Source organism: Nomascus leucogenys, chromosome X (assembly GCF_006542625.1).
Source record: "Nomascus leucogenys isolate Asia chromosome X, Asia_NLE_v1, whole genome shotgun sequence".
Lineage (NCBI taxonomy): Eukaryota > Metazoa > Chordata > Mammalia > Primates > Hylobatidae > Nomascus > Nomascus leucogenys.
This window is the reverse complement of record NC_044406.1, coordinates 42,545,371-42,570,141: the sequence shown is the minus strand read 5'-3', so window position 1 is coordinate 42,570,141 and position 24,771 is coordinate 42,545,371. Positions and strand designations below refer to the sequence as shown.

General features: G+C 48.6%; 1 protein-coding gene, 1 non-coding gene and 1 pseudogene across 3 annotated transcripts; 1 reads left to right on the top strand and 2 right to left on the bottom strand.

The window, feature by feature from the left end:
• Positions 1-582: 582 nt before the first annotated feature.
• Positions 583-1,832, bottom strand: LOC100588794 (annotated as a pseudogene). The gene has a single exon (XR_004028696.1). The product of XR_004028696.1 is annotated as a 3-ketoacyl-CoA thiolase, mitochondrial pseudogene (transcript).
• On the bottom strand, positions 1,742-1,848 carry LOC115833521. Its single transcript, XR_004028931.1, has one exon. It is a non-coding gene; the product is annotated as a U6 spliceosomal RNA (small nuclear RNA).
• A 9,481-nt stretch (positions 1,849-11,329) lies between these two features.
• GATA1 (GATA binding protein 1) lies at positions 11,330-19,094 on the top strand. Its single transcript, XM_003276829.4, has 6 exons — positions 11,330-11,415; positions 15,897-16,135; positions 16,650-17,027; positions 17,129-17,274; positions 17,978-18,103; positions 18,576-19,094. Exons 2-6 carry the CDS (start codon positions 15,916-15,918, stop codon positions 18,945-18,947), a joined length of 1,242 nt encoding a protein of 413 aa, XP_003276877.2. The 5' UTR covers positions 11,330-11,415; positions 15,897-15,915; the 3' UTR covers positions 18,948-19,094.
• Positions 19,095-24,771: the final 5,677 nt, after the last annotated feature.

Sequence of the window (24,771 nt, the reverse complement as noted above, 5' to 3'; positions counted from 1 at the left end):
TTGCTCAGGCTGGTGTCAAACTCCTGGCCTCAAGAGATCCTCCTGCCGGGCGCAGTGGCTCACACCTATAATCCCAGCACTTTGGGAGGCTGAGACGGGCAGATCACGATATCAGGAGATCAAGACCATCCTGGCTAACACGGTGAAACCCCATCTCTACTAAAAATACAAAAAATTAGCCAGGCATGGGGCGGGCGCCTGCAGTCCCAGTTACTTGGGAGGCTGAGGCAGGAGAACGGCGTGAACCCGGGAGGTGGAGCTTGCAGTGAGCTGAGATCGTTTCCCTGCACTCCAGCCTGGGCGACACAGGGAGACTCTGTCTCAAAAAAAAAAAATCCTCCTGCCTCAACCTCCCAAACTGCTGGGACTACAGGCGTGAGCCACTGCACTCAGCCAGGAGATGATTTTTTCTTTTGAAGTTAAGGCAACATTTATTTGATTTCCTTATAATCATATTATCTAAGGCAGAAGTGGTGGTTACTTGGCAGGAATACAATTTCTTTTAACTTCTATAGTTGAGTCTTCTATAGTTGAGTTTTAGTTCAGAAATACATCATATTTCACTGGTACAAATCTGAGAGACCGTACTTCTAGCATGGGCTCCTATTCATGATCAATGCATTTTTGTATCACCATGGCTTGATCAAACTCAATCACTGTTTCAATGGCAGGGCATGGCCAGTTGTGGCAGCTGCTCTGAAGGTCACTTGTTTTACTGTGGCCTGGCCAAGTAGAGTAAGAGTGGGTCACAGTGAGCTCATTGGTCTCTTCAGGCTGTGCTCTGAATGATGACAGCAATACCGTGGCCACCTCCAGTGCAAGCTGATCCAACGGCATATTTTCCACCTTGATGCCTTAATTCATGAACCAATCCAGATCCTCCCAGTGGGTGACCCAAAGCAATGGCTCCTCCATTCACATTGGTTTTACTTATGTCAAGATCCAAACTCTTCTCAACAGCCAATTACTGGGGAGCAAAAGCTTCATTCACCTCTACCAAATCCATGTTCTTAAGACTCAGTCCTGTTTTCTTCAGTGCCCCACTGATAGCAGGGACAGGACCAATACCCATGATAGAAGGATCACATCCAGATACAAAGTAGCCCAAAATTCTTGTCAGTGGTGTGAAGTTATGTTTCTTAACAGCATCTTCACTAGTTATGATAACAGCTCCAGCACCATCAGCTATCCCCGATGCATTCCCTGCAGTGACAGTTCCATCTTTCTTGAATACTGGAGGAAGTTTCTGTAACTATTTCAGGGTTGTTTGGGGCCCAGCATGCTCATCTACCTGCATTGTCTGTTTTCCTTTCTTTGTCTTCACTTCAATTGGTGCCATTTCATCATTAAAGTAGCCAGCATCATTAGAAGCTTTCCATCTCTGCTGTGACTGCAGGGCGTATTTGTCACATTCTTCTCTGCTTATTTTATGTTTTACAGCAAGATTCTCTGCAGTCATTGCCATGGGGAGCTGGACACGCTGATCTGTTAATCCTACCCATAAAGAATCTTCCAGCTTGATATCTGATCCAAGCTTCGTTCCAAAACGCACATTTCTGACACAGTAGGGAGCTTGGCTCATGCTTTCGGTTCCTCCGCATAAAACAACTTCAGCTTCTTTAACACAAATTTGCTAACACCCATTCACAATGGACTGAAAACCAGAACCACAGAGCCTATTAATCATGAGAGCTGGGGTCTCCTTTGGGATTCCCACAAGCAAACCAACATGCCTTGCCAAAAAAATATGGAACGCTTCACGAATTTGCATGTCATCCTTGCGCAGGGGCCATGCTAATCTTCTCTGTATCGTTCCAATTTTAGAATATGTGCTGCCGAAGCAAGCATGGAGATGATTTTTTTAAAATGGTTAGATTCTGGAGATATTTTGAAGATAGGGACTGGATGAGTTCAACAAAAAAGAGGATGTCAGCTAGAGAAGAGGCCTGAGGACATTTTGGGTTCTAAAACAAGAGAAGGGACAGACAGATGAGTCAGGCAAGTGGGAAGGGAAGTGTGCGGATTCCTGAGTGAAGGAGTGATGGATGGAGGAGCATGTGTGAGAGTCTCCTGAAGTAAAGGAGCTCCTGGTCTTCTGGACTCTGGTTGCCAAATAGTCTTCCGAGGGTAGTTCAGCCAGACCCTGTGAATGAACCGCCAAGGAGCCCCAAAAGTGCTGCGAAGAGAGGGAGTGTGAAGATATGAGTTTTTGCAAGTAAAAGGCTTTCCTAAAACCTGTAGCATTTTCTGGCAGTGGAAAAAAAAGGAAAGGGGTTTTCTGCCTCATTCTAAAAGACAATTTGCCATGGACCCAGACATTATGTGCCTGACGATGGATGATTTATGGATGAAAGGAAAGAGAAAATGAAGGAATAGAGGAAGGAAGGAAGGAACAGATGGGTGGATGGGTGAGTGGGTAGGTAGATGAATGAATGGGTAGATGCTCTGATATTTCCTCCCTCCTCCCCCGAGAAACTCCTTCACAGGTGTACACAGAGAGAGGAATATGAGTTTATGAATTGCAGATTTGCTATAATAGGGAAAGAAACTAGAAACAATGCAAATGTTCATCAACAGATTAGTGGTTAAACAAAATGTGGTATATCCATTCCATGAAATATTACTTTCAATAAAAGGGAACGAACTTATGAGGCCAGCATTACTCTGATAAGAAAACTAGACAAAGATATCACAAGAAAACTACAGACCAATACCTAAGTATAGATGCAAAAATCCTCAATAAAATACAAGTAAGTAGAATCCAGCAACATATAAAAGGATTATACACCACGGCCAAGTGGAATTTATCCCAAGAATGCAAGGTTTGGTCAACTAATGAAAATCAATCAATATAATGCATCATATTAATATAATAAAGAACAAACACCACATGATCTTTTCAGGAGATGCAGAAAAAACATTTGACAAAATTCAACACTCCTTCATGATAAAAACACTCAACAAACTAGGAATAGAAGAGAACTTCCTCAACTCGATAAAGGACATCCACAAAAAACCCACAGCTAACATCATAGTTAATGGTGAAAGTTGGAAAGGAACAACACAAGGATGCCCCTTCTTACCATGTTTTTTCAACATTGTATTGGATGCTCTACCTGGGGCAATTAGGCAACAAAAAGAAATAAAAGGTATCCATATTGGAAAGGAAGAAGTAAAACTATCCCTATATGCAGATTACATGATCTTATACATAGAAAATGTTAAGGAATCCACCACAAAACCATTAGAGCCCCGTTAGTGCATAACCATTAGAGCAAGGTTGCAGGATATAAGATTTTGTATGATACAAGATTATACAAAGCTTAACGATATATGCTAGCAATTAACAATCCAAAAGTGAAATTAAGAAAACTATTCCATTTACAATAGCTTCAAAATGAATAAAATACTTAGTAACAAAATGAATGAAAGAAGAGCAAGACTTATACACTGAAAACCATAAAATACTATTGAAAGAACTTAAAGAAGTCCTAAATAAATAGAAAGACATCACATGTTCATGGATTGGAAGACTTTATAGTGTTAAGATGGCAATACTCCCCAAATTGATCTACAGACTTGATGCAATCCCTATCAGAATCCCAGCTTGCTTCTTTGCAGAACTGATAAGCTGATTCACATGGGAGTGCTAGGGGCCCAAAATACAGCAATCTTGAAAAAGAAAAACAAAGTTGGAGGACTCACACCTTCCAGTTTAAAAACTTACTATATAGCTACAGTAATCAAGACCACGTGCTACTGGCATAAAAACATACACATAAATTAACGAAATAGAATTGAAAGTCCAGAAATAAATTCATACATTATAGGCAACTGATTTTTTTGAGACAGGGGCTTGCTCTGTTGCCCAGTCACAAACACAGCTCACTGCAGCCTCAAACTCCTGGGCTAAGTGATACTCCCACCTCAGCCTCCCAAGTAGGTGGGACTACAGGCATGCACCACCGTGCTCAGCTAATTTTTAAAAAACTTTTTGTAGAGACAGGGTCTCACTGTGTTGGACAGGCTGAACTCCTGGGTTCAAGTGATCCTCCTGCCTTGGCCTCCCAAAATGCTGGGATTACAGGTGTGAGCCACTGTGTCCAGCTAGCAATTGCTTTTTGACAAGTGTACCAAGACCATTCCATGGGGAAAGAATGCTCCTTTCAACAAATGGTGCTGAGACAGCTGAGTATCCACACGCAAAAGAATAAAGTGGGACCCCTTCCTCATACCATATACAAAAAACAACTCAAAACAGATCAAAGACCTAAATGTAAGAGCTAAAACCATAAAACTTTTAGAACGGGGGTCACTAACCCCCAGGCCACAAACCCATCTGTGTGGTCTTTTAGAAACTGGGCCATACAACAGGAGGTGAGCTGCGGCTTGCTGCCATTCACGAAGCTGAGCCCCGCCTCCTGTCAAATCAGCTGCAGCATTAGATTCTCTTAGGGGCTCAAACCCTATTGTGAACTGTGCATGCAAGGGATCTAGGTTGTGCACTCCTTATGAGACTCTAACATAACGCGCTTGAATCATCCTGAAAACATCCCCACTTCTGTGGAAAAAAATTGTCTTCCACAAAACCGGTTCCTGGTGCCAAAAAGTTGGGGACCGCTGCTTTAGAAGAAAACAGGCATAAGTCTTTGTGACCTTGGATTAGGCAATGGTTTCTTAGATGTGACATCTAAAGCATAAGCAGCCAAAGAAAAAATAGACACACTGGAGTTCATCAAAACTATAAGCTTTCTGGCTGGACGCAGTGGCTCACGCCTGTAATCTCACCACTTTGTGAGGCTGAGGTGAGTGGATTGCTTGAGCCCAGGAGTTCAAGACCAGCCTGGGCAACATGGTGAAACCCCATCTCTGCAAAAAATACGAAAATTAGCCAGGAATGGTGGCATGCACCTGTAGTCCCAGCTACTTGGGGGACTGAGGCAGGAGGATCACTTGAGCCTGGGGGGTCAAGGTCTCAGTGAGCCACGTTCACCCCCACTGCACTCCAGCCTGGGTGACAAAGTGAGACCCTGTCACAAAAAAAAAAATAGTGAGAAGACAACCTACAAAAGACAATATTTGAAAATCACATATCTAAAAAGAGTCTAGTATCCAGAATACATAAAGAACTCTTACTACTCAACAATAAAAGGACAAATAACCCAATGCAAAATGGGCAAAGGATTTAAATAAACACTTCTCCAAAGAAAACAAATGGGCTGGGCATGGTAGCTTATGCCTGTAATCCCAGCATTTTGGAAGGCTGAGGCGGATGGATCACTTGTGGTCAGGAGTTCGAGACCAGCCTGGCCAACATAGTGAAACCCCATCTCTCCTAATAATACAAAAATTAGCCAGGCATGGTGGCGGGTGCCTGTAATCCCAGCTACTCAGAAGACTGAGGCAGGATAATCACTTGAACCCAGCAGGTGGAGGCTGCAGTGAGCCAAGATCATGCCACTGCACTCCAGCCTGGGTGACAGAGCAAGACTACATCTCAAAAAAAAAAGAAGAAGAAGAAGATAAATGACCAACAAGTTTATGAAAAGATGCTCAACATCAGTGGTCACAGGGAAATGCAAATCAAAACCATAACGAGATACCACTTCACACCCACACCCAGTAGGATGGCTAGAATCAAAAAGAGGGACAATAAAAAGTGTTGGAGGCCAGGCGTGGTAGCCTGTAATTCCAGCACTTTGCAAGGCCAAGGCAGGCAGATTGCCTGAGCCCAGTAGTTTGAGACTAGCGTAGGCAACATGGTGAAAATCCCACCTCTACAAAAAATTACAAAAATTTAGCTGGGTGTGATGGCATGCACCTGTAGTCCTGGCTACTCAGGAGATTGAGGTGGGAGGATCACTTGAACCCAGGAGGTTGAGGCTGCAGTGAGCAGAGATCATGTCACTGTACTCCAGCCTGGGGAACAGAGTGAGACCCTGCCAAACAAAAAAGAAAAAGAAAAAAGAAAAAAAGAAAGAGAAAAGAAAAGAGAGAGAAAGGAAAGAAAGAAAGAAGAAAGAAGAAAGAAAGAAAGAAAGAAAGAAAGAAAGAAAGAAAGAAAGAAAGAAAGAAAGAGAGAGAGAGTGTTGGAGAGAATGTGGTTAAATTTAAATTTGAACCCCCGTACAGCAGCTGTGGAGAACACTTGCAGTTCCTCAGAAAGTTAAACAGAATTACCATATCACCCCGCAGTTCCCTTCCTAATTATATACCCAAGAAAACGAAAAACATACGTCCACATAAAAACTTTCACATGAATGTTCATAGCAGCATTATTCGTGATAGCCAAGAGTCCATCAATGGGTGAATGGATAAGCATAATGCGGTATTTCTTTTTCCTTTTATCTTTTGAGACAGGGTCTCACTCTGTTGCCCAGGCTGGAGTACAGTGGTGCAATCATGGCTCGCTGCAGCCTCAACTTGCTGATCCTCCCACCTGAGCCCCCCAAGTAGCTGGGACCACAGGCATGCATCACCACACCAGGCTAATTTTTCTTTTTTGTAGACACGTGTTCTTGCTATGCTGCCCAGGCTGGTCTCGAACTCCTGGGCTCAAGCAATCCACCCACCTCAACCTCCCAAAGTGCTGAGATTACAGGTGTGAGCCACCACATCCTGGCTATAATGTAGTAGGTATTTTCATACAATGGAATATTATTCAGTCATGAAAATGAATGAAGTACTGATACATGCTACAATATGAATGAACCTTAAAAAATTTATGTGAAGTAAAAGAAGGCAGTTACAAAAGGCCACATATTATATGACTGCATTTATATGAAATGTCCAAAACAGACAAATTCATAGAGACAAAGAGATTTGTGATGGCCCGGGGATGGGAGGAGAGGGAAATGGAATGGGAGGGTATATGTTAATAGATACAGGGTTCCTTTTGGGGGTGATGAAAATGTTCTGGAATTAGGTAGTGGATAGTTACACAACCTCGTGAATATACTAATTGCTTTACTATACATTTTAAGAGTGAATTTTATGGTTAAGAGCAAATTTTATGGTATGTGAATTATGTCTCAATAAACAGAAAAAGAAAAAAAAGAATGAACTATTGATACACATGACAATGTGGAAGAATGTCACAGACATTATGCTAAGCAAAAGCAGCACATACTGTATGATGTGCTTCCATTTCCATGAAGTGCAAAAACAGGCCAAAAAAACCCTGGGTATCATATGGTGTTTATGGGTACCAACATATGGAGTGATGGAGTAAAAATACTCATGAGGAAGATAAACACCAAGCTCAAGGCAGTAGAAGGAGGGAGGGAAATGGAATCAGTACAAGAGCATCTGTAATATCGCATATCTTCTAAAAACAATCTGAAGTCAATAAGGCAAAATATTAATGTTTGACAAAAGTAGATGCTTGTTACAGCACCCTTTATACTTTCCATTTTTTAAAACAGTCAACTAACAGTTTGTTTCTGAGGGCAAACGCTTGACTCCTTAGCCAGGCTTTGGTTGACATTTGCCTTGGTGCTTTTGACACCACAGTCTGTCAGGCTTTGTCCCCACCCTGATGGGCTCCACAGTACAGAAGAGGCACAAACAGTACAAATGCCACGGGGCCTGGACCAAGCAGGGGCTCTAGAACCCCAGAAGATACCAGGAGGGGGTGAGCCAGTCAGGGAAGGCTTCTGAGAAGAGAGGACATTGAAGAAGAGTCTCAAACTTAGGCCTGACGGAGAAGACGCGCGGCCAGGACACCCCACCCCCGCCCCTGCCCTCGTCTCCCCCAAAGCCTGATCTGGCCCCGCTGATTCTCTTATCTGCCCACTCCCAGCTGCCTCCTTGCTGGCTGAACTGTTGCCGCAGACTTCTGAGCCTGCGCCCCCTCCACGGGGATGGGGGAGGGAACGGGGTGAGGACTGGCCTCACAGCCTCGGGGTTTCCAGCTCTTGCTGGAGGCAGGGCTCTGGGGTGCCCCACTCCTCACCCTTGGCTTCTCTTCCTGAGCCCTCTGTGCTCTCCAGAAATGAAGAAATGGGGTGAGTCCAGCGGCCAAACCCTTGTCTTAGCTCTTAGACATGCCTCCAGCCTGCCATTCCCTGTGAGGACAGATTTCTCTATGTTGTGACCGCTGCTTCTAATAATAATAATGATGATGAGAATTCCCATTTACAGAGCACACCATTTATGGTGTGCCAGCAGGCCCTGTGCTGAGTGATTCCTATCCACGTAGCGGGCTAGGACTGTACCCGTTTTCCAGATGAAGAAACTGAGGCTCAGAGGGGGTCTGGCCCAGGAATCACACAGCAAATCAGTGTCAGAGTTGAGACAAGAACCCAGGGCCCTGGAGGAACATCTTCATTTCCACACACCTATGTAGACCCAGTCTGGAGGTGAGGGCAATTATACACACTTGCACAAGGAGCTGGTGAGAATGCGATAGAATTATGGGTGGAAAGCGCTTAGCATAGTGCCTGGGGTCACTCAGCAAACAATGCCGCTGCTGTTATTATTAGTCTATTAATGCTAGTATTAATATCAGAATTAAACAAGCCTGGGCAACATAGCAAGACCTCATCTCTATTGAAAAAAAAATTTTTTGCTGGGTGTGGTGGCGTGCACCTGAAGTCCCAGCTCCTCAGGAGGTTGAGGTGGGAGGATTGCTTGAGCCCAGGAGGTGGAGGCTGCAGTGAGCTGAGATTGTCACTGCACTCCAGCCTGAGTGACATAGTGAGACATTGTCCCCAAAAAATATTTGGTATGTATCATTATCACTATTGTTGTTAGAATTAGAATAGTTTTAGAATTAGTATTAGTATTAATAATAGTATTAGTGTTAGATTAAAATTAGTATTAGCATTAGATGAGTATTACTATGAAAATTAGTATGTCCTCATAGAAATAGAGAGTAGAATAGTGGTTACCAGCAGATGGGAGGGTAGGAGGCAGGGAGGGATGGGGAGAGGCTGTCAATGGGTACAAAGCTACAGTTAGATAGGAGGCATAAGTTCTGGTGTTCTAATGCATAGTACAATGACTAGAGTCAACAATAAATGTGTATTTCAAAATAGCTAAAAGAGGTGTTTTTGAATGTTCTCAGCACAAAGAAAAGATAAATGTTTAAGGTGATGAATATGCTAATTACCTTGATTTGATCACTACACAATGTATACATGTATCAAAACATCATGCTTTACCCCATATATATGTACAACTATTATGTGTCGATCATAAATTTAAAGAAATAAAATTAGTTTTAGTGTCAGCATCAATATTACAATTAATATTGGTATTACTCTTAGTGTCAGCATATTATTAGCATTAGTACTATAAGTAGTAGTAGGGTTAGAAAGGGCTGTGTACTCTCCCTTGTATGCAGTAGGTACTCAATAAATAAATAGGGATACTTAATATTTATTGAGATTTCAGATTGAAGTAAGTTAAAATCATGTAACATGGGTTAAAACTCATTTAGTCTCCCCAGTCACTGCATGGAGTGGCTTATTGGGGTATATTATTACCCCATTTTTACAGATGAGGAGCTAAATTCCAGAGGGGATGGTAACTCTCCCAAGGTCACCCGATCCATTAGTGGTTAGGGCAGTCTATGAATGAGGATGAGCTGGCTCTAGAGTCCATCTCCTGAAACCACTGCCACTTAAGTCAGAGGTGTCTTTGTATTCGTTCTCCTTATTACTGATGAGGGTTCAGCACGGGGCGTGGCACACCAGCAGGAGCTCAATAAATAGGAATTCATGGGCTTGCTCTCTTTCCTCCTCAAATCTCCCATTTTGCATATGAGGACACTGAGGCTCAGAGGAGTGAGATGAGAATGGTAAGATCCCTCCAGGGTGGGCCAGTGGGCAAGCCGACCCCACTGACCTGGGGCTCCACCCTCGGCCTCTGCCCTTTGTAGGTCTCAGTCTCCCCATCTGTAGACTAGGTGGCAGGACAGCTCCTTGTCCCATGTGTGCATGTGTGTCAGATGCTTTCATATAGAAAAAGTGCTCAGATAAGGTACAGGTCTATGCGAGGTCTATGAGACACTGTGGTTGTTGTCATTAATATTTGGAGGAGGTGGAGCAGGGCAGGAGTGTGGGGACTGGGGTGCGGAGGCCTAGCCACATTCTGGTTGTCCCCTGCTGAGGGCTGAGGGCAGAGCCACAGGCTACATCAATCCACATCCCCCCATCCCACCTGCATGGGCACCACATGCCCAGGGTGTGATCCAGTCTGCCATCTCATGACCTTTTTCTGAGTCTGTCTCTGAATATCCCTCTGTCTCTGTCTCCCTTCTCAGTTCTCCACTTGTGTCTTTGGCCTCTTTCCCTTTCAGGTTTTATCTGTCACTTCTGTCCATCTCTGTCTCTCATTCTCTCTTTGCCTCTCTCTATATGTCTTTAATGGTCTCTGGTTCTCCCCGGGTGTCTCGCCCTCTTTGTCTCTCCTTTTCTTTTGTGCCCTCTCTCTGCCTCTTTCCACATCTGTCTCCTTCTCTATTTATCTGTCACTCTCTTTCTCCCCATTTCCATCTCTCTCCACCTATCTCTGTTTTTGTCTGTCTCTCTGCCTCTGTCTCTCCCACTCCAACCCTTTCCTTCCCTACCCCATCCCACTCCTCGAGGAATCATCCCTGGCTCCCACCTCAGTTTCCCGCCTCCAAGGCAGCATGGCGGGCAAGAAGTTGAGGCCACTGTCCCTGGGTGTTTCTACCCCCACACCCTCACCCCAAGACAGCCTGTTACTGCGGCGCCAACAGCCACAGTCGCCTACATCTGATAAGACTTATCTGCTGCCCCAGGGCAGGCCGGAGCTGGCGTAAGCCCCAGTGGGGCACTGAGTGAGTGTGTCCCTGCCTCCCGCCAGCACTGGCCTGGCCTGCAGGCTTAGCCTGGGTCATCAAGGTATCCCACAGGCTCTAGTTCAAATTCAGCAGAACCTCTCTGAGCCTCACTCTTCTCACCTGCAAAATGGGTACAGCCACATCCCTTCTCTCCCTGCAGCCAGGAAGACGCACATACATAGGAGTCTAGCCCACACCGGCCCTGCACACATTAAGGGCTTTACTCTCTGAAAAGCCCAGTAAAGTCATGAAACCATATCTGCCATTTTCATTTATCTTGGTTTCAGCCTATTTTGCTTGTCTGGACACTACAGTCCACGGGAGCCTAGGTCGAGCGAGGTCCAAGAATCCCCAGGGTGGGCAGGGAGGGTGGAAGAGGGCCTCCAGTGCCCAAGAGGTGCCCCACAAGCATGGGACCCGCCCCCTCCCCTGGACTGCCCCACCCACTGGGGCACCAGCCACTCCCTGGGGAGGAGGGAGGAGGGAGAAGGGAGGGAGGGAGGAAGGGAGCCTCAAAGGCCAAGGCCAGCCAGGACACCCCCTGGGATCACACTGAGCTTGCCACATCCCCAAGGCGGCCGAACCCTCTGCAACCACCAGCCCAGGTCAGTCTCAGCCCCCAGAGAGCCCCCACCAAGGCAACCCTGGGCCTGCTGCCCCTACCCTTATGGCCACCCGCGCCCCCAGCTTGCTCCAGGCTCCCCAACCCACAGCTGGTCCCCAAAGTGTCAGCCAGCCCTGAATCCCTTTACAGCTCTTCCAACCCACCTGTCTTTCCAACTCCCATTTCTACCCCAAATCTACCCCCTAAACCCTACCTCTTTCTGCCCTCTCATCCATTCCGTCCAAGATATATACATCCTCTGGATCCCTTCACTTTGCTCACTATACCCCTAGGTCTGTCTCCCCTAAACACTAACTCTGCCTCCCAAAACATGACTTTATCCCCCCAAATCCTTTCCCTGTCCCATATCTGATTTCCACTCACCCAAACTTGTCTCTGTCTCCCTGACTTCTCCTCCAAACCTCACTTTTCTGCTCCCAAACCCCTTATCTGCTCTACAATGCCTTGTCTTTGCCCCACTCTCTCTGAGCCCCCAAACCTGTCTCTGATCCGCCAAACTCTAGCTCCATCCTCTTACCACCATCTTTGCCTCTCAAACCCACTCTTTGTTCCCAATGACTTCTCTCTGATCTCCCCAAACCATTTATCTCTCCCAACTCCCTGCCTGCTCAGTAAAATATCTTTGTCACTTCAAACACCAAGTCAACTCCCCAAAATCTGTTCTGCCACATGAACCCTCATGTCTGTCTTCCCCAAACCCTATCCTCAGCCCTAAAACACATCTCATTGTCTCCCTGAATCTCTCCAGCTCCAAGCCTTTCTCTACTCCAATTCTATCTTGGCTTCTCAAACTCCCCTTTAATCACTAGCCACATTCTGTCTGCCCAAACAGATCTTTGACTCCTAAACTCCATCTCTCCTCCAGAAAAACCCTTGAACTCCCCAGACTTTTCTATGACCCTCAGAATCTGACTCCCACACTACTTCTCAACTTTATTTCTGACTCTCAAACTTTGCCTCTGATCCCCCAACCTCGTCTGTTTTCACAACCTATTCCTGAGCCCAAAATGTGTCTCTGAACTTCCAAGCTCGTCTCTGCTCCACAAACCCCTGTATCTGCCTCCCCACAAACTCCATGGCTACACCCCAAACCTCTCTCTGACTTAACCCCATATCTGACCTTCAAACTCCACCTCTATCTCCCCCTAAGCCCCATATCTGCCCCCTAGACCTTATATCTGCTCCCTTCAGCCCAGTGAGACCCTCCCTTGAGGGCTGGGATTGGAATGTTACCTGGGGTGAGGGGCTGGGGCCGAGGGAGAGTGGAGGGTGCCGGCTGCTGCCTGCTGCCGCCGTTGGGGCAACACTTACTCTAGTGGGGCAGCTGATAAGGAGCTTTCATATCCCCCAGCCTCGAGATAAACTTTATCTCTGTCCGGAGAGTGATAACTGGGGGTGAGGAGGCTGGGCCCCTGCCATGGGAGGGGTGGGCAGCCCTGGACTCACCAAGGTGTGAGGTGTAGGGGTTGGGGGCAGTGGGGCTGGAGGGAGGTCATGGTGGGTAAGGTGGGGTTGAGGGGATGAGGGAATAGTGTTGAAAGAAAGCCAGCAGAAGACACACAATGAGACAGGGAAGGGAGGGAGAAACAGGGAGAGATGGGAAGAGAGAGACAGAGACACAGAGACAAAGAGCAAGAGACAAAAGAGACATGAAGAGAAAGGAAAAACAGAGAGAGAGAAACTCAACGAGTCAGAGACAGAGACAGACAGATGGCCGGAGAAAAAGAAGGAAAGACCCAGGAGCAGAAAAGGAGATAGAAATGCAGAGATACCCGTAGGTAGCACTGTGAAGAGATAGAGACTAACACAGAATTAGAGACAGAGAGGAAAGAGATGGAGACCAAGATGGGGAAGCAAGACACTCTCTTCAGAGAGCAACAGCAGGCACCCTGGGGCTGAGAAGGTGTTGGTGGTGGGCACACTTGTGGCCCATCTCTTTCCTAGCACAACCCCCAAGCCTGGGCCTGCCCCTTAGCCTGTCTATACCATGGGTCATGTAAGCAGGGGTGAGGGGCAGTTTGAAGACAGCCTTCCAGTCTAGCCCTGTCACTCCACCCTACAGACACAGAAACAGAGCAGGCCAGCACAATAGGGCCAGGGCCAGCATTCCAGGCTCCTTATCCCGAGCTGCATGTGGCTGGGTATGGTCAGGGGTATGGGACTAGTAAGAGGCACGTGGACATAAGGTCAGAGGGCCCAAAGAGAGGGAAACAGAGGGAAGAGACAAACAAGCAGGAAGAGTGGGAGAGATGCAGAGATGTTCAGAGAGATAGGAGAGGAGAGGGAGAAAGCAAGAGTAACAGAAAGAGAGAGCCAGAGAGAGAAACATGGGAAGACAGAAAAGAAGACAGAAAATCATCAAACATTTACAAAAGCACAGAAAGAGGTCAGGCGCGGTGGCTCACACCTATAACCTCAGCACTGTGGGAGGCCGAGGTGGGCTGATCACTTGAGGTCAGGAGTTCAAGACCAGCCTGGCCAACATGGCAAAACCTCATCTTTACTAAAAATACAAAAATTAGCTGGGTGTGGTGGCACGTGCCTGTAATCCCAGCTACTAGGGAGGCTGAGGCACGAGAATCACTTGAACCTGGGAGGCTGAGGTTGCAGTGAGCCGAGATCGCACCACTGCACACCAGCCTGGGTGACAGAGTGAGACTCCGTCTCAAAAAAAAAAAAAAAAAAAAAAAAAGAAAAAGAAAAAGCACAGAAGGAGAAGACAAGCTATATCATAGAAACACAGAAAGCTGGGGAAGCTACAGAGTCAGACTTGAGAGGGAACAGAGTCAGGGGAAAGAGCCCCAGGGGATAGAGAGGTGGAGAGCTAGATGACAGAGATACACACAAGGCAAAACAGAGGCAAAGGGCCATCCCACAGGTCTCAGCTCAGCCCCAGCCCATTACCGCCCCCAATACAGCAGATGGGGAAACTGAGGCCTGGGAACTGAAACAGCCTGAAAGCAGAACTATGGTGGGCCTCCCCAGGGGAGAGGGTACCGGTAGAGGTACCTCCCACCTGTCACTCTCTTCAGAGGAAGTCAGTGGCCTTGGGGTGATTTCAAAAGTTGGGCGGGGAAGGCAGAGATAAGCAGTGGGGGGTACTGACCCCCCCAACCAAGAAGTAGGGAGGAACTAAGGGGGCCTTCTGTCTGTAGACGCAACGGAGGTGTAGGGAGGAGGGAGTCAAGCCCGGAAACCATGGGGTTTCTGAGAAAGTTAGAGGGCAAGATACAACAGATAGGGATGAAGTTGGGGAGCAGAGGATGGTGAACCCCAAAGTCCTGGGGGAAGTGACCAAGAGGCTCAAGGGACTCTGGTCCTGCACGCCATCCCACCCTCACCCAGACTCTTCTAGAGGGGGAGGGAAGAAAGGATGGGGGGACGGGGAGAATAAGAGGAAGTGGAGGAGGGGATGGAGGAGATGGGGAAAGGGAGAAAAGGATGAACAGAAAAGGGAGAAGAAGGATGAAGAAATTGGAGGGGAGAAGAAAATGAGTAGTAGGAGAAAGGAGTGGAGAGTAGATGTAGACAGGGGAAGAGAGGCCGGACGTGGTGGCTCACACCTGTAATCCCAATACTTTGGGAGGCTGAGGTGGGAGGATCACTTGAGGCCAGGAGTTCAAGACCAGCCTGGGCAACAGAGTCATACCCCATCTCTACAAAAGAAACAAAAACTAGCCAAGCCTGGTGGCACACACCTGTAGTCCCAGCTACTCAGGAGGCTGAGGCAGGAGGATCACTGCCGGGAGGCAGTGGTTGCAGTGAGCAGAGATCATGCCACTGCACTCCAGCCTGGCAACAGAGGAGACCCTGCCTCAAAAAAAAGTGTGTGTGGATGGGGGAGAGGGAGATAAGATGTGTGAGGAAGGTAGAAAAGGAGAATGAAGACAAAAAGAGAAGGAGGACAAGGAAGAGGGAAAACAGGAAAGGAGAAGGAGGAGGTCAAGGAGGAAAATATGAAGGTGGAGGAGAAAAAGGAAGCAGGAGAGAATGAGAAGAGTGGAAAGAGAAGGAAGTGGGGAAGAGGGGGACAAAGAAGAGATGGGAAGAAGAGAGACAGGAGAAAGAGAGGAGGAAAAGGGAAGAGGGGGAAGAAGAGAGAGAATGGAAGGAAGAAGGGAAAGGTAGAAGCAGATGGAGAGTGGAGGAAGAGCGAGAGGAGGGAGGAGAGGAAAGACAAATGGCAAGAGGGGGAGAACGAGGAGGAAGATGAAAGGAGGGGCACACAGGAGTGGAAGGGGGAGATGCAGGAGGGAAAAGAGAGGAGAGGGAGGAAGAGAAGGAGGGGAAGGAGAGGGGAGACTAAGGTGAGGAGGAGGAGGGGAATGGGGAGGTGGGAAGGAGAAATATGGAGACTGAGGTGATGGAGTGGGAGGAGGGCGAAAGGAGGGAAGAGGAGCAGGTGAAAGGAGGTGAGGGGCGGAGGATTTCTGTGTCTGAGGACCCCTTCTGTCCTCGCAGGTTAATACCCAGAGGCTCCATGGAGTTCCCTGGCCTGGGGTCCCTGGGGACCTCAGAGCCCCTCCCCCAGTTTGTGGATCCTGCTCTGGTGTCCTCCACGCCAGAATCAGGGGTTTTCTTCCCCTCTGGGCCTGAGGGCTTGGATGCAGCAGCTTCCTCCACTGCCCCGAGCACAGCCACCGCTGCAGCTGCGGCACTGGCCTACTACAGGGACGCTGAGGCCTACAGACACTCCCCAGGTAACTCCATTGGGTGGCTGTCTTGGCATTGGCTGAGTGCTGTTGGGGTTGCCATAGAGATCCTTGGCTAGGTCAGAATACCACTGTGAGGATATCTCAGAAATGGCTGAAAGCTTCTCAAATGGATGTGCTGACCACTTTCCCTAGTTAAGTGCAGACCTGGGAATTCCAATGCTCCTCAATCTGCCATATTGGGACGGCCACACTGAGAGGCAATACTGGAAGCATGTGGTGGTTGCCCTAGTTGTCGAGTGATCCGTGGAGCTCCAAATCCCAACAGTCATCCTCAAAAGCCCACTTGGAAATGGTCAGAGGTTATTGCAGAGGCCACACTGACCAGCGGGGGTCAGGATCCAGGAAGCATCCAAAGGCCAGCAGCTGTTCTGGTAGCCTGTGGAAAAGCTGGGAACTTGGCCACCATGTTGGGGGTGCTGGGAACCACTGCACCCTGACGTGGGCTGACCCTAGACTGATTTTGCCTCTTCTTTCCTCCGTCCCTACCTGCCCCCAACAGTCTTTCAGGTGTACCCATTGCTCAACTGTATGGAGGGGATCCCAGGGGGCTCACCATATGCCGGCTGGGCCTATGGCAAGACGGGGCTCTACCCTGCCTCAACTGTGTGTCCCACCCGCGAGGACTCCCCTCCCCAGGCCGTGGAAGATCCGGATGGAAAAGGCAGCACCAGCTTCCTGGAGACTTTGAAGACAGAGCGGCTGAGCCCAGACCTCTTGACCCTGGGGCCTGCACTGCCTTCATCACTCCCTGTCCCCAACAGTGCTTATGGGGGCCCTGACTTTTCCAGTACCTTCTTTTCTCCCACCGGGAGCCCCCTCAATTCAGCAGCCTATTCCTCTCCCAAGCTTCGTGGAACTCTGCCCCTGCCTCCCTGTGGTGAGAAACTCAAAAAAGGACAGGGAAGTTGAGGTGGGAGGGGTGGCCCAAAGTAAAGCTGAGCTGAGCCTAGCTCCCTCTTCTCCTCTTCACCCCACCAGAGGCCAGGGAGTGTGTGAACTGCGGAGCAACAGCCACTCCACTGTGGCGGAGGGACAGGACAGGCCACTACCTATGCAACGCCTGCGGCCTCTATCACAAGATGAATGGGCAGAACAGGCCCCTCATCCGGCCCAAGAAGCGCCTGGTAAGACCGCAGACCTGCTTCACCTTATACACAGAAACCCCTGTCCTCACCCTGTACAAGAAGCCGCATCTTCCCATTGTATAGGAACGCTGTTCTCATGCTTACAGGAAGCTACTGCAGGCCACCCTGTATGGGAACCCCTGTCCCAATATCACATGGAAAGCCTTGCCTTCATCCTACACAGGAAAATCTCCTCACCCCATATGGAAATCCTTGCCCTCACCCTGCATGAGAACTCCCGCCCTTTCCCTGTACAGGAACCCAGATCTATAGAAGCGCCTGTCCTCAACCTACCCTTATAAGCTTCAAACAGAAACCTTTGTCCTCAGCCTGCACACCAGTGTTTTCGTCCCTGGCTTCACACTGGAATCACCCCAGGTCCCTTCTCCCAGATGTGTTGATGGAATTGGACTGGGGTGTTGCCTGGGCATCAGGATATTTTAGCTCCCCAAGTGATTCCGATACACAGCCAAAGCTGAGAACCACCAATGTAGTCCCCCATAGAATATAGAACAAAAGAATCTTATACCAGATAGGAACCCCTGCACTGGCCCCATACAGAATCCTTAGGCATCAGCCTGTAAACAAAGCCCTGCCTTCAACCTGACCCTCACTTCTTGGGTCCTCCTGACATCCCCTGTGAGCCCCTTACCCCCACTTCCACACCCCCAGGATGCTGATCTTACATCCTGTCATCCCCTAGATTGTCAGCAAACGGGCAGGTACTCAGTGCACCAACTGCCAGACGACCACCACGACACTGTGGCGGAGAAATGCCAGCGGGGATCCCGTGTGCAATGCCTGCGGCCTCTACTACAAGCTACACCAGGTGACGCCCTGCCCCTTGGAGCCACCCCTCTGCTTTCCCTGTCTTCACGCCACACTGCCCCCCACTCTGTTCCTGTTCTACCTCTCTCTTCCCCCACAACCCTCTTTCCTCTTTCCCCTTTCCCTCCTTCCTCCCCCTTTCCCCATCTCTTCTACTTTCCCCCTTCTCTGTTATTACCCTCCCTCCTTCCTTCTCCATTCCCTCCTCCTCCACCCTCCTCCTTCCTCTCCTCTCCCCCACCTCCAGGCATCAGCTAATGTCCATACCCCTGCCCTAGACCTTGGGCAGCTCCTATCAGCCTTGGAGGCTTTCCTTAGCTCAGGGCCTCACAACCTCAGGATTCCTTGAGACAATCTCAGCACCCCAAAATTATCTTACCCTGAAAGAAGTGGGGTAGAGAGGGTGTCCCTGGTTGACACACAGAGAGGCAAAGGTCTGGAGTTGGGGACACCCGCAGCCTCCCTTTTGGCAGGTGAACCGGCCACTGACCATGCGGAAGGATGGTATTCAGACTCGAAACCGCAAGGCATCTGGAAAAGGGAAAAAGAAACGGGGCTCCAGTCTGGGAGGCACAGGAGCAGCCGAAGGACCAGCTGGTGGCTTTATGGTGGTGGCTGGGGGCAGCGGTAGCGGGAATTGTGGGGAGGTGGCTTCAGGCCTGACACTGGGCCCCCCAGGTACTGCCCATCTCTACCAAGGCCTGGGCCCCGTGGTGCTGTCAGGGCCTGTTAGCCACCTCATGCCTTTCCCTGGACCCCTGCTGGGCTCACCCACGGGCTCCTTCCCCACAGGCCCCATGCCCCCCACCACCAGCACTACTGTGGTGGCTCCGCTCAGCTCGTGAGGGCACAGAGCACGGCCTCCAGAGGAGAGGTGGTGTCCTTCTCCTCTTGTAGCCGGAATTCTGGACAACCCAAGTCTCTGGGCCCCAGGCACTCCCTGGCCTGAACCTTCAAAGCTTTTGTAAAATAAAACCACCAAAGTCCTGAAATTGTGGGTGTGTCTATGTGTGGCTGAACAGCAGAGCCGAGTGGAGTGTGTAGCAATGCCTGTGGCTCTCTGATGACAGTGCATGGCTGCAATGTGTGACCATGTGAGGCTGGCTGAGGTGGCACATGTGACACTTTGTGACCAAGGGTTATGTTGTGTGATTGGAACAATCTATGTGAAACTTCTTGTGAAGTGTCCAGGTGGTTCCATATGTCATGGTAAGAGGCCATGCAGGGCTTGCTGACGGTGGGGGTGGTGCCGGGTGACTATGAGCACACTGGAAGTGTGTGTGCTGCAGCAGGTGATAAGGAGGTGTGCGGGGCTGTGGTCGTGTGGCTGGGCACGACGCTGGGGGACCTTTGAGACAGCATGACAGCATACATGGTGGGCACAGAATCTGATAAAGATTCTTGGAATGTTGAACAAGAAGCGTGTGTCAGGATGTGTATGTGTGTCTGGTGATGGCAATATTTCGCTGCAAGTCCCTGTGCATGGGCATGGGTGTGCATGTGTGCGCATTACGTGTGGCATGTGCCATGTCACAGTGTCTCTGAGTGGCTGACAACATGAGCAGCTCTGTGTACATTTGTTTGTGGAGGTCTCAACAGCAGAGTTTCAGAGGGTATAAGTTAGGGACTCTCTTCCAAGGGACAAAAGACACGTTCAGGAAAGGAACGCGGAGAAGGGTGGAGCTGGAATGGTAGCTGGCAAGGTCAGAGGCCAGTGCTGGGGCGCAGGGTTGTCCGTGGGTCTTCCTGTCGGACCGGTCTTATCTTGCTCAGCCCAGCTCAGCCTGCAGCCCTGTGGGAAATGGTAGAGAATGAGAGGGGGAGATTAGGGGGACAAAGCAGCCCCCGGAGGTGGTTTCAACCTCAGTAGGTGGGGCGCTCCACACAGTGCCAACCCCTTCCCCAACACTCTCACTCACCTGGGTGAACTGCTCCCCCCACAGCGGAGTCTGTTCCTCAATTTCACAAATACACAGGAGCATACTCTGAGTCAGGGGACATCCTAAGGCAGACTGCTTCAGTGGCTCAATGGAGGCCACACAGCCGGTGGCAAGGGGCCCAGCGGGGCAGTCTGGGCTGGGGTCCATGTGCTTAGCCACTCCCCACAGCCAGCAGCACCCTTTCCTGAGGGCTCACTGTGGGTCGGGCGGCAGGCTGGGAGGCTCCAGTTGCTTTAGTTCATTAGTGCCTGAAATAAATATTCTGAGGAAAATATACGCATACTCATTTCACTAATGGAAGAGTGAGGCCCAGAACTGATGAGTAACTTACCCTGACCACCAAGTTTAAGGAGCGGATTTTGGATGGGGTGACACCCCCAGCCCAGCAAATAAGTGCTGCTCACTCTTAACTGCTCTTTATGGCTTCTTCCCCAGAGCCCTGGATATGGGGGTTGCAGGGACCCACAGGTCCTGACCATATTATAGGTAAGCAGCTGTCCTCCACAGAACACCAGCCCATCAGCTAGCGGGCATGCCAGCTCCACTGAGTAGTCTGCTGCAGAATCACAGGAGTCTATTATGCTCATTGTGGGCATTGTCCACAACAGCCTTGATCCCACAAAAGACACGGGTCTGGCCTCCCCTCAGAAGCCCAGCCCTCACACCCTGCAGGAGGCCCCATCCTCTAAAAACCCCTTTCAGAACCTGTGCCGGACACATGCCTGGCCCACCTTGTTCAGGAGCCCTGGGCCTCACCCCCATAAGTATAGCTCCCCCAGCCTGGTACAGAAGACTAGCTCTGAAGCTCTAGGGGAATCCTTCATCTAATTATCGACAGGAAACCCATCCTGATCCTGTAAAGGAATGCCAGCCCTTACCCTGGATAGGAGGAACCTCTGCCTAACCCCAGCTAGGGATGTCTGGACTAAGCTGTAAGGAAGCCCCTGCACACCTTGGACAGGAACCCTTGTCCTGACCATCCACACAAGCCTCAGTCTCCCTATATGAATCCTGTCATGACCTCAGACAGGAACATCTTTGTACTCACACTGCTGCAGTCCTGTCCTCCAGGTAGCATTTTAAAAACACCTCACTCACAATAATCTGAGTAGTAAACCACGGACCCAGCTCTGTCTTTACAGAAATCCCTGTCCTCAACCTCTTCAAGAACCCTGACTCTATGTGGAACCTCTTGCCTTCATTGTTGACAATGATCCCTGATGTTGCCCTGCACAACAATCCATGATCTCACATCCTATCCCGTAGAGTCCACAGGAACCCATGATCCAACTCTTAACATGAACCTCAGTCTTTAACTTGTATAGAAAACCACTTCCTGACCTTATGGCAGGAATTCCTGTCTTTACTTTAAGCCCTGACCTCAGCCTATACAGGCACCTATGGCCTCACCTGGTACAGGACCCCCCCTTCTCACTATATGGGTCGCATTTACTGATGCTGCACAAGGCTCCTGGTCCTTACCTTGTATCAGCTCCACTACCCTGACCCTCTACAGCAGGGGTTCCCAACCCCCAGGACATGAACTGGTACCAGTCCATGGCCTATTAGGAACTGGTCCACACAGCAGGAGGTGGGCAGCAGGCAAGCAAGCATTACCACCTAAGCTCCGCCTCCTGTCAGATCAGCAGTGGCATTAGATTCTCATAGGAGCACGAACCTTACTGTGAACTGTGCATGCAAGGAATCTAGGTTGCGTGCTCCTTATGAGAATCTAACTACTGCCTGATGAGCTGAGGTGGAAGAGTTTCATCCCCAAACCATCCCCCACCATCCGTGGAAAGACTGTCCTCCACAAAACCGGTCCCTGGTGCCAAACAGGTTGGGGACCACTGCTCTACAGGAAGCCTGACCCTAAAACTGTTCCAGAACTTCTGACTGGTCTCTGCAGAAAGCCTTTGTCCTGAACCTCAACAGAAATCCTTTACTTTTACAGTAATTTATTTACAGGAATCTCTGTAATTTACAGGAATCTCTGATTTTTATAGGAATTTACAGGAATCTCTGATCTTTATAGGAACTCCTAGCTTTACTCTCTGGAAATACACTGCTGACCCTGAACAGGAAGCCTAATGTGATTCTCTATAACAGCCTTTTCCCTGGCCTTGTCCTAGAAGCCCCACCTGCACCCTGTACAGGAACCACTGCCCTGACCCAACAGAAGAAACACCGACCTGAATCTCTGAAGGGGCAGTGTCCTAACTGCACAGAGGATCTTTGTCCTGAACCCGCGCAGGAACCTCTATTACCCCCAGCAGGAACCTGTGCCCTGAGCTAGCACAGAAAATCCTGCCCTTACACTCAACAGGAACCTTTGATTTGCCTCTTTAGAGTAATCCAAAGAATGAACCAGTATAAAAAACCTCTACACTGTAGAGGAACCTCTGTTCTGAACTTGTTAAATAACCCATAATCAGAATCACCATGAAAACCTGCCTGGAGACTGTACAGGAACCCCTGGCCTAACCCCCAGTGGAATCACCTGATCTGTCTGTCTCTAGTAACACAGCTCTGATCCTGGACAGAAATACCTGGCCTGAGTATGCTGTGATCCTCTGGCCTGGCTATCTACAGAAAACCACTCTCCTGGCCTCAAAAGGAACACCTAACCTTAATCTGTATGGGAAAAAATGCCTTCACAGGTTTCCCTCTCGCTTTACAATGTCTCCAACCTTTGTATTTCCCTGCAAACCTGCCTTACCAGGTAACAGAATCATTCTTCTGACCCCAGACAGGAAACACTAACCTGACCCAGAGATGCTCCTACCCCTACACAGTAAGAGAGTCCCTGTCTCAATGCTTTAAAGAGAAATTTCTATAGCAGTGCTGTCCAATAGAAATATGTGAGTCACACGGGTAATTTTATATTTTCAATGTAGCCACATTAAAAAGAGAAAAAAAACAGATAAAATTATTTTGAATAACATCAATATATTTAACTTTACCCAATATATTCAAATATTATTTCAACATGTAATCAATATAAAAATTACTGAGCTATTTTAAACTTTTTATACTGAGTTTTGTGATCTGGTGTACATTTCACATTTATAGCACATCATCTCAAGTTGGACTGGCCACATTTCAAGAGCAGTAGCCACATGTGGCTAGTAGCTACCATATAGGACAGCATAGGTCTGTGGAGTCTACGGAACCCTATAGCAGACACTGCTATAAGCTCATTGAAACCTGTTCCTGTTCTTCCTGAGCTCAATCTACCTTTTCCAACCTCCTCTGCAGATAGATGTGGGCACATGACAGAGTTCTGACCAATGGAGTATGGGCAAAAGTCACATATATCAGTTCCAGGCCTGGCCCATAAAAATCTCTCATGCAATCCTCCATTTTCTCTCTTTCCCTGTCTACCAACTGAAAACCAACTAACTCCAAGGACCTAGAGGAGGACAGAGTCACAAAATAGAGTTTGCCTGGGTCCATGAATGAACAGTAGTGAATATTCAGATTGGCTTTTGAATGAGCAAGAAATAAACATTTATTTGTTAAGCCTCTGAAATTCTGGGTTACAGCAGCTAGGATAATTTAGCCTAATTAATAATAATCTCTCCCTCTCTCTTTTATTTTTATTATTTTTTTTGAGGTGGAGTCACCCAGGCTGGAGTGCAGTGGTGCAATCTTGGTTCACTGCAACCTCCGCCTCCCAGATTCTCTTGCCTCAGCCTCCCAAGTAGCTGGGATTACAGGTGTATGCCATCACACCCGGCTAATTTTTGTAGTTTTGGTAAAGATGGGGTTTCACTATGTTGGCCAAGCTGGTCTCAAATTCCTGACCTCAAATTATCTGCCCACCTAGGCTTCCCAAAGTGCTGAGATTACAGGCGTGAGCCACCACACCTGGCCAGTAATTTTTTTTTTTGAGACAGGATCTCACTCTATTACCCAGGATGGAGTACAGTGGCACAATCTCAGCTCACTGCAACCTCTGCCTCCCCTCCCAGGCTCAAGCAATCCTCCCACCTCAGCCTCCCATGTAGCTGGGACTACAGATACACACCACCACACCCAACTAATTTTTGTGTTTTTTATTGAGACAGGGTTTTGTAATATTGTCCAGCTGGTCTCAAACGCGTGAACTCAAGCAATCTGCCCTCCTCAGCCTCCCAAAGTGCTGGGATTACAGGTGTGAGCCATTCTGCCTGGCCAAAAATAATCTCTTGACCGAGATCTAGACACCTGATCTTACTGTCTATATGAACACAAGCTCTGAACCTATACAGAAACACCTGTGACCCAGTACTGGCCCACCTGATCTTTGTAGGTAGCTGTCATAACATAGGTCTAAGAAGCCCCATCCTGGCCACGAACGGTGGCTCACACCTGTAATCCCAGCACTTTGGGAAGCTGAAGCAGGCAGATTGCTTGAGTCCAGGAGTTTGAGACCAGCTTGGGCAACATGGTGAGACCCCATCTCTAAAAAGAAAAAAAAAATTAGGCAGGCATGGTGGCATGCACTTGTAGTCCCAGCTACTTGGGAGGCTGAGGTGGGAAGATAGCTTGAGCCCAAGAGGTTGAAGCTGCAGTGAGCCGTGTTCACACCACTGCACTCCAGCCTAGGCAATAGAGACCCTGTCCCGTCTCAAAAAAAAAAAAAAAAGCTTAATCCTTAACTTGCACAGGAACAGGAACCCATAGTCTGGAGCTCTCTAGAAACCCCTGCTTGATTCTGTAAAGGTACAACAATATAGAAACCATA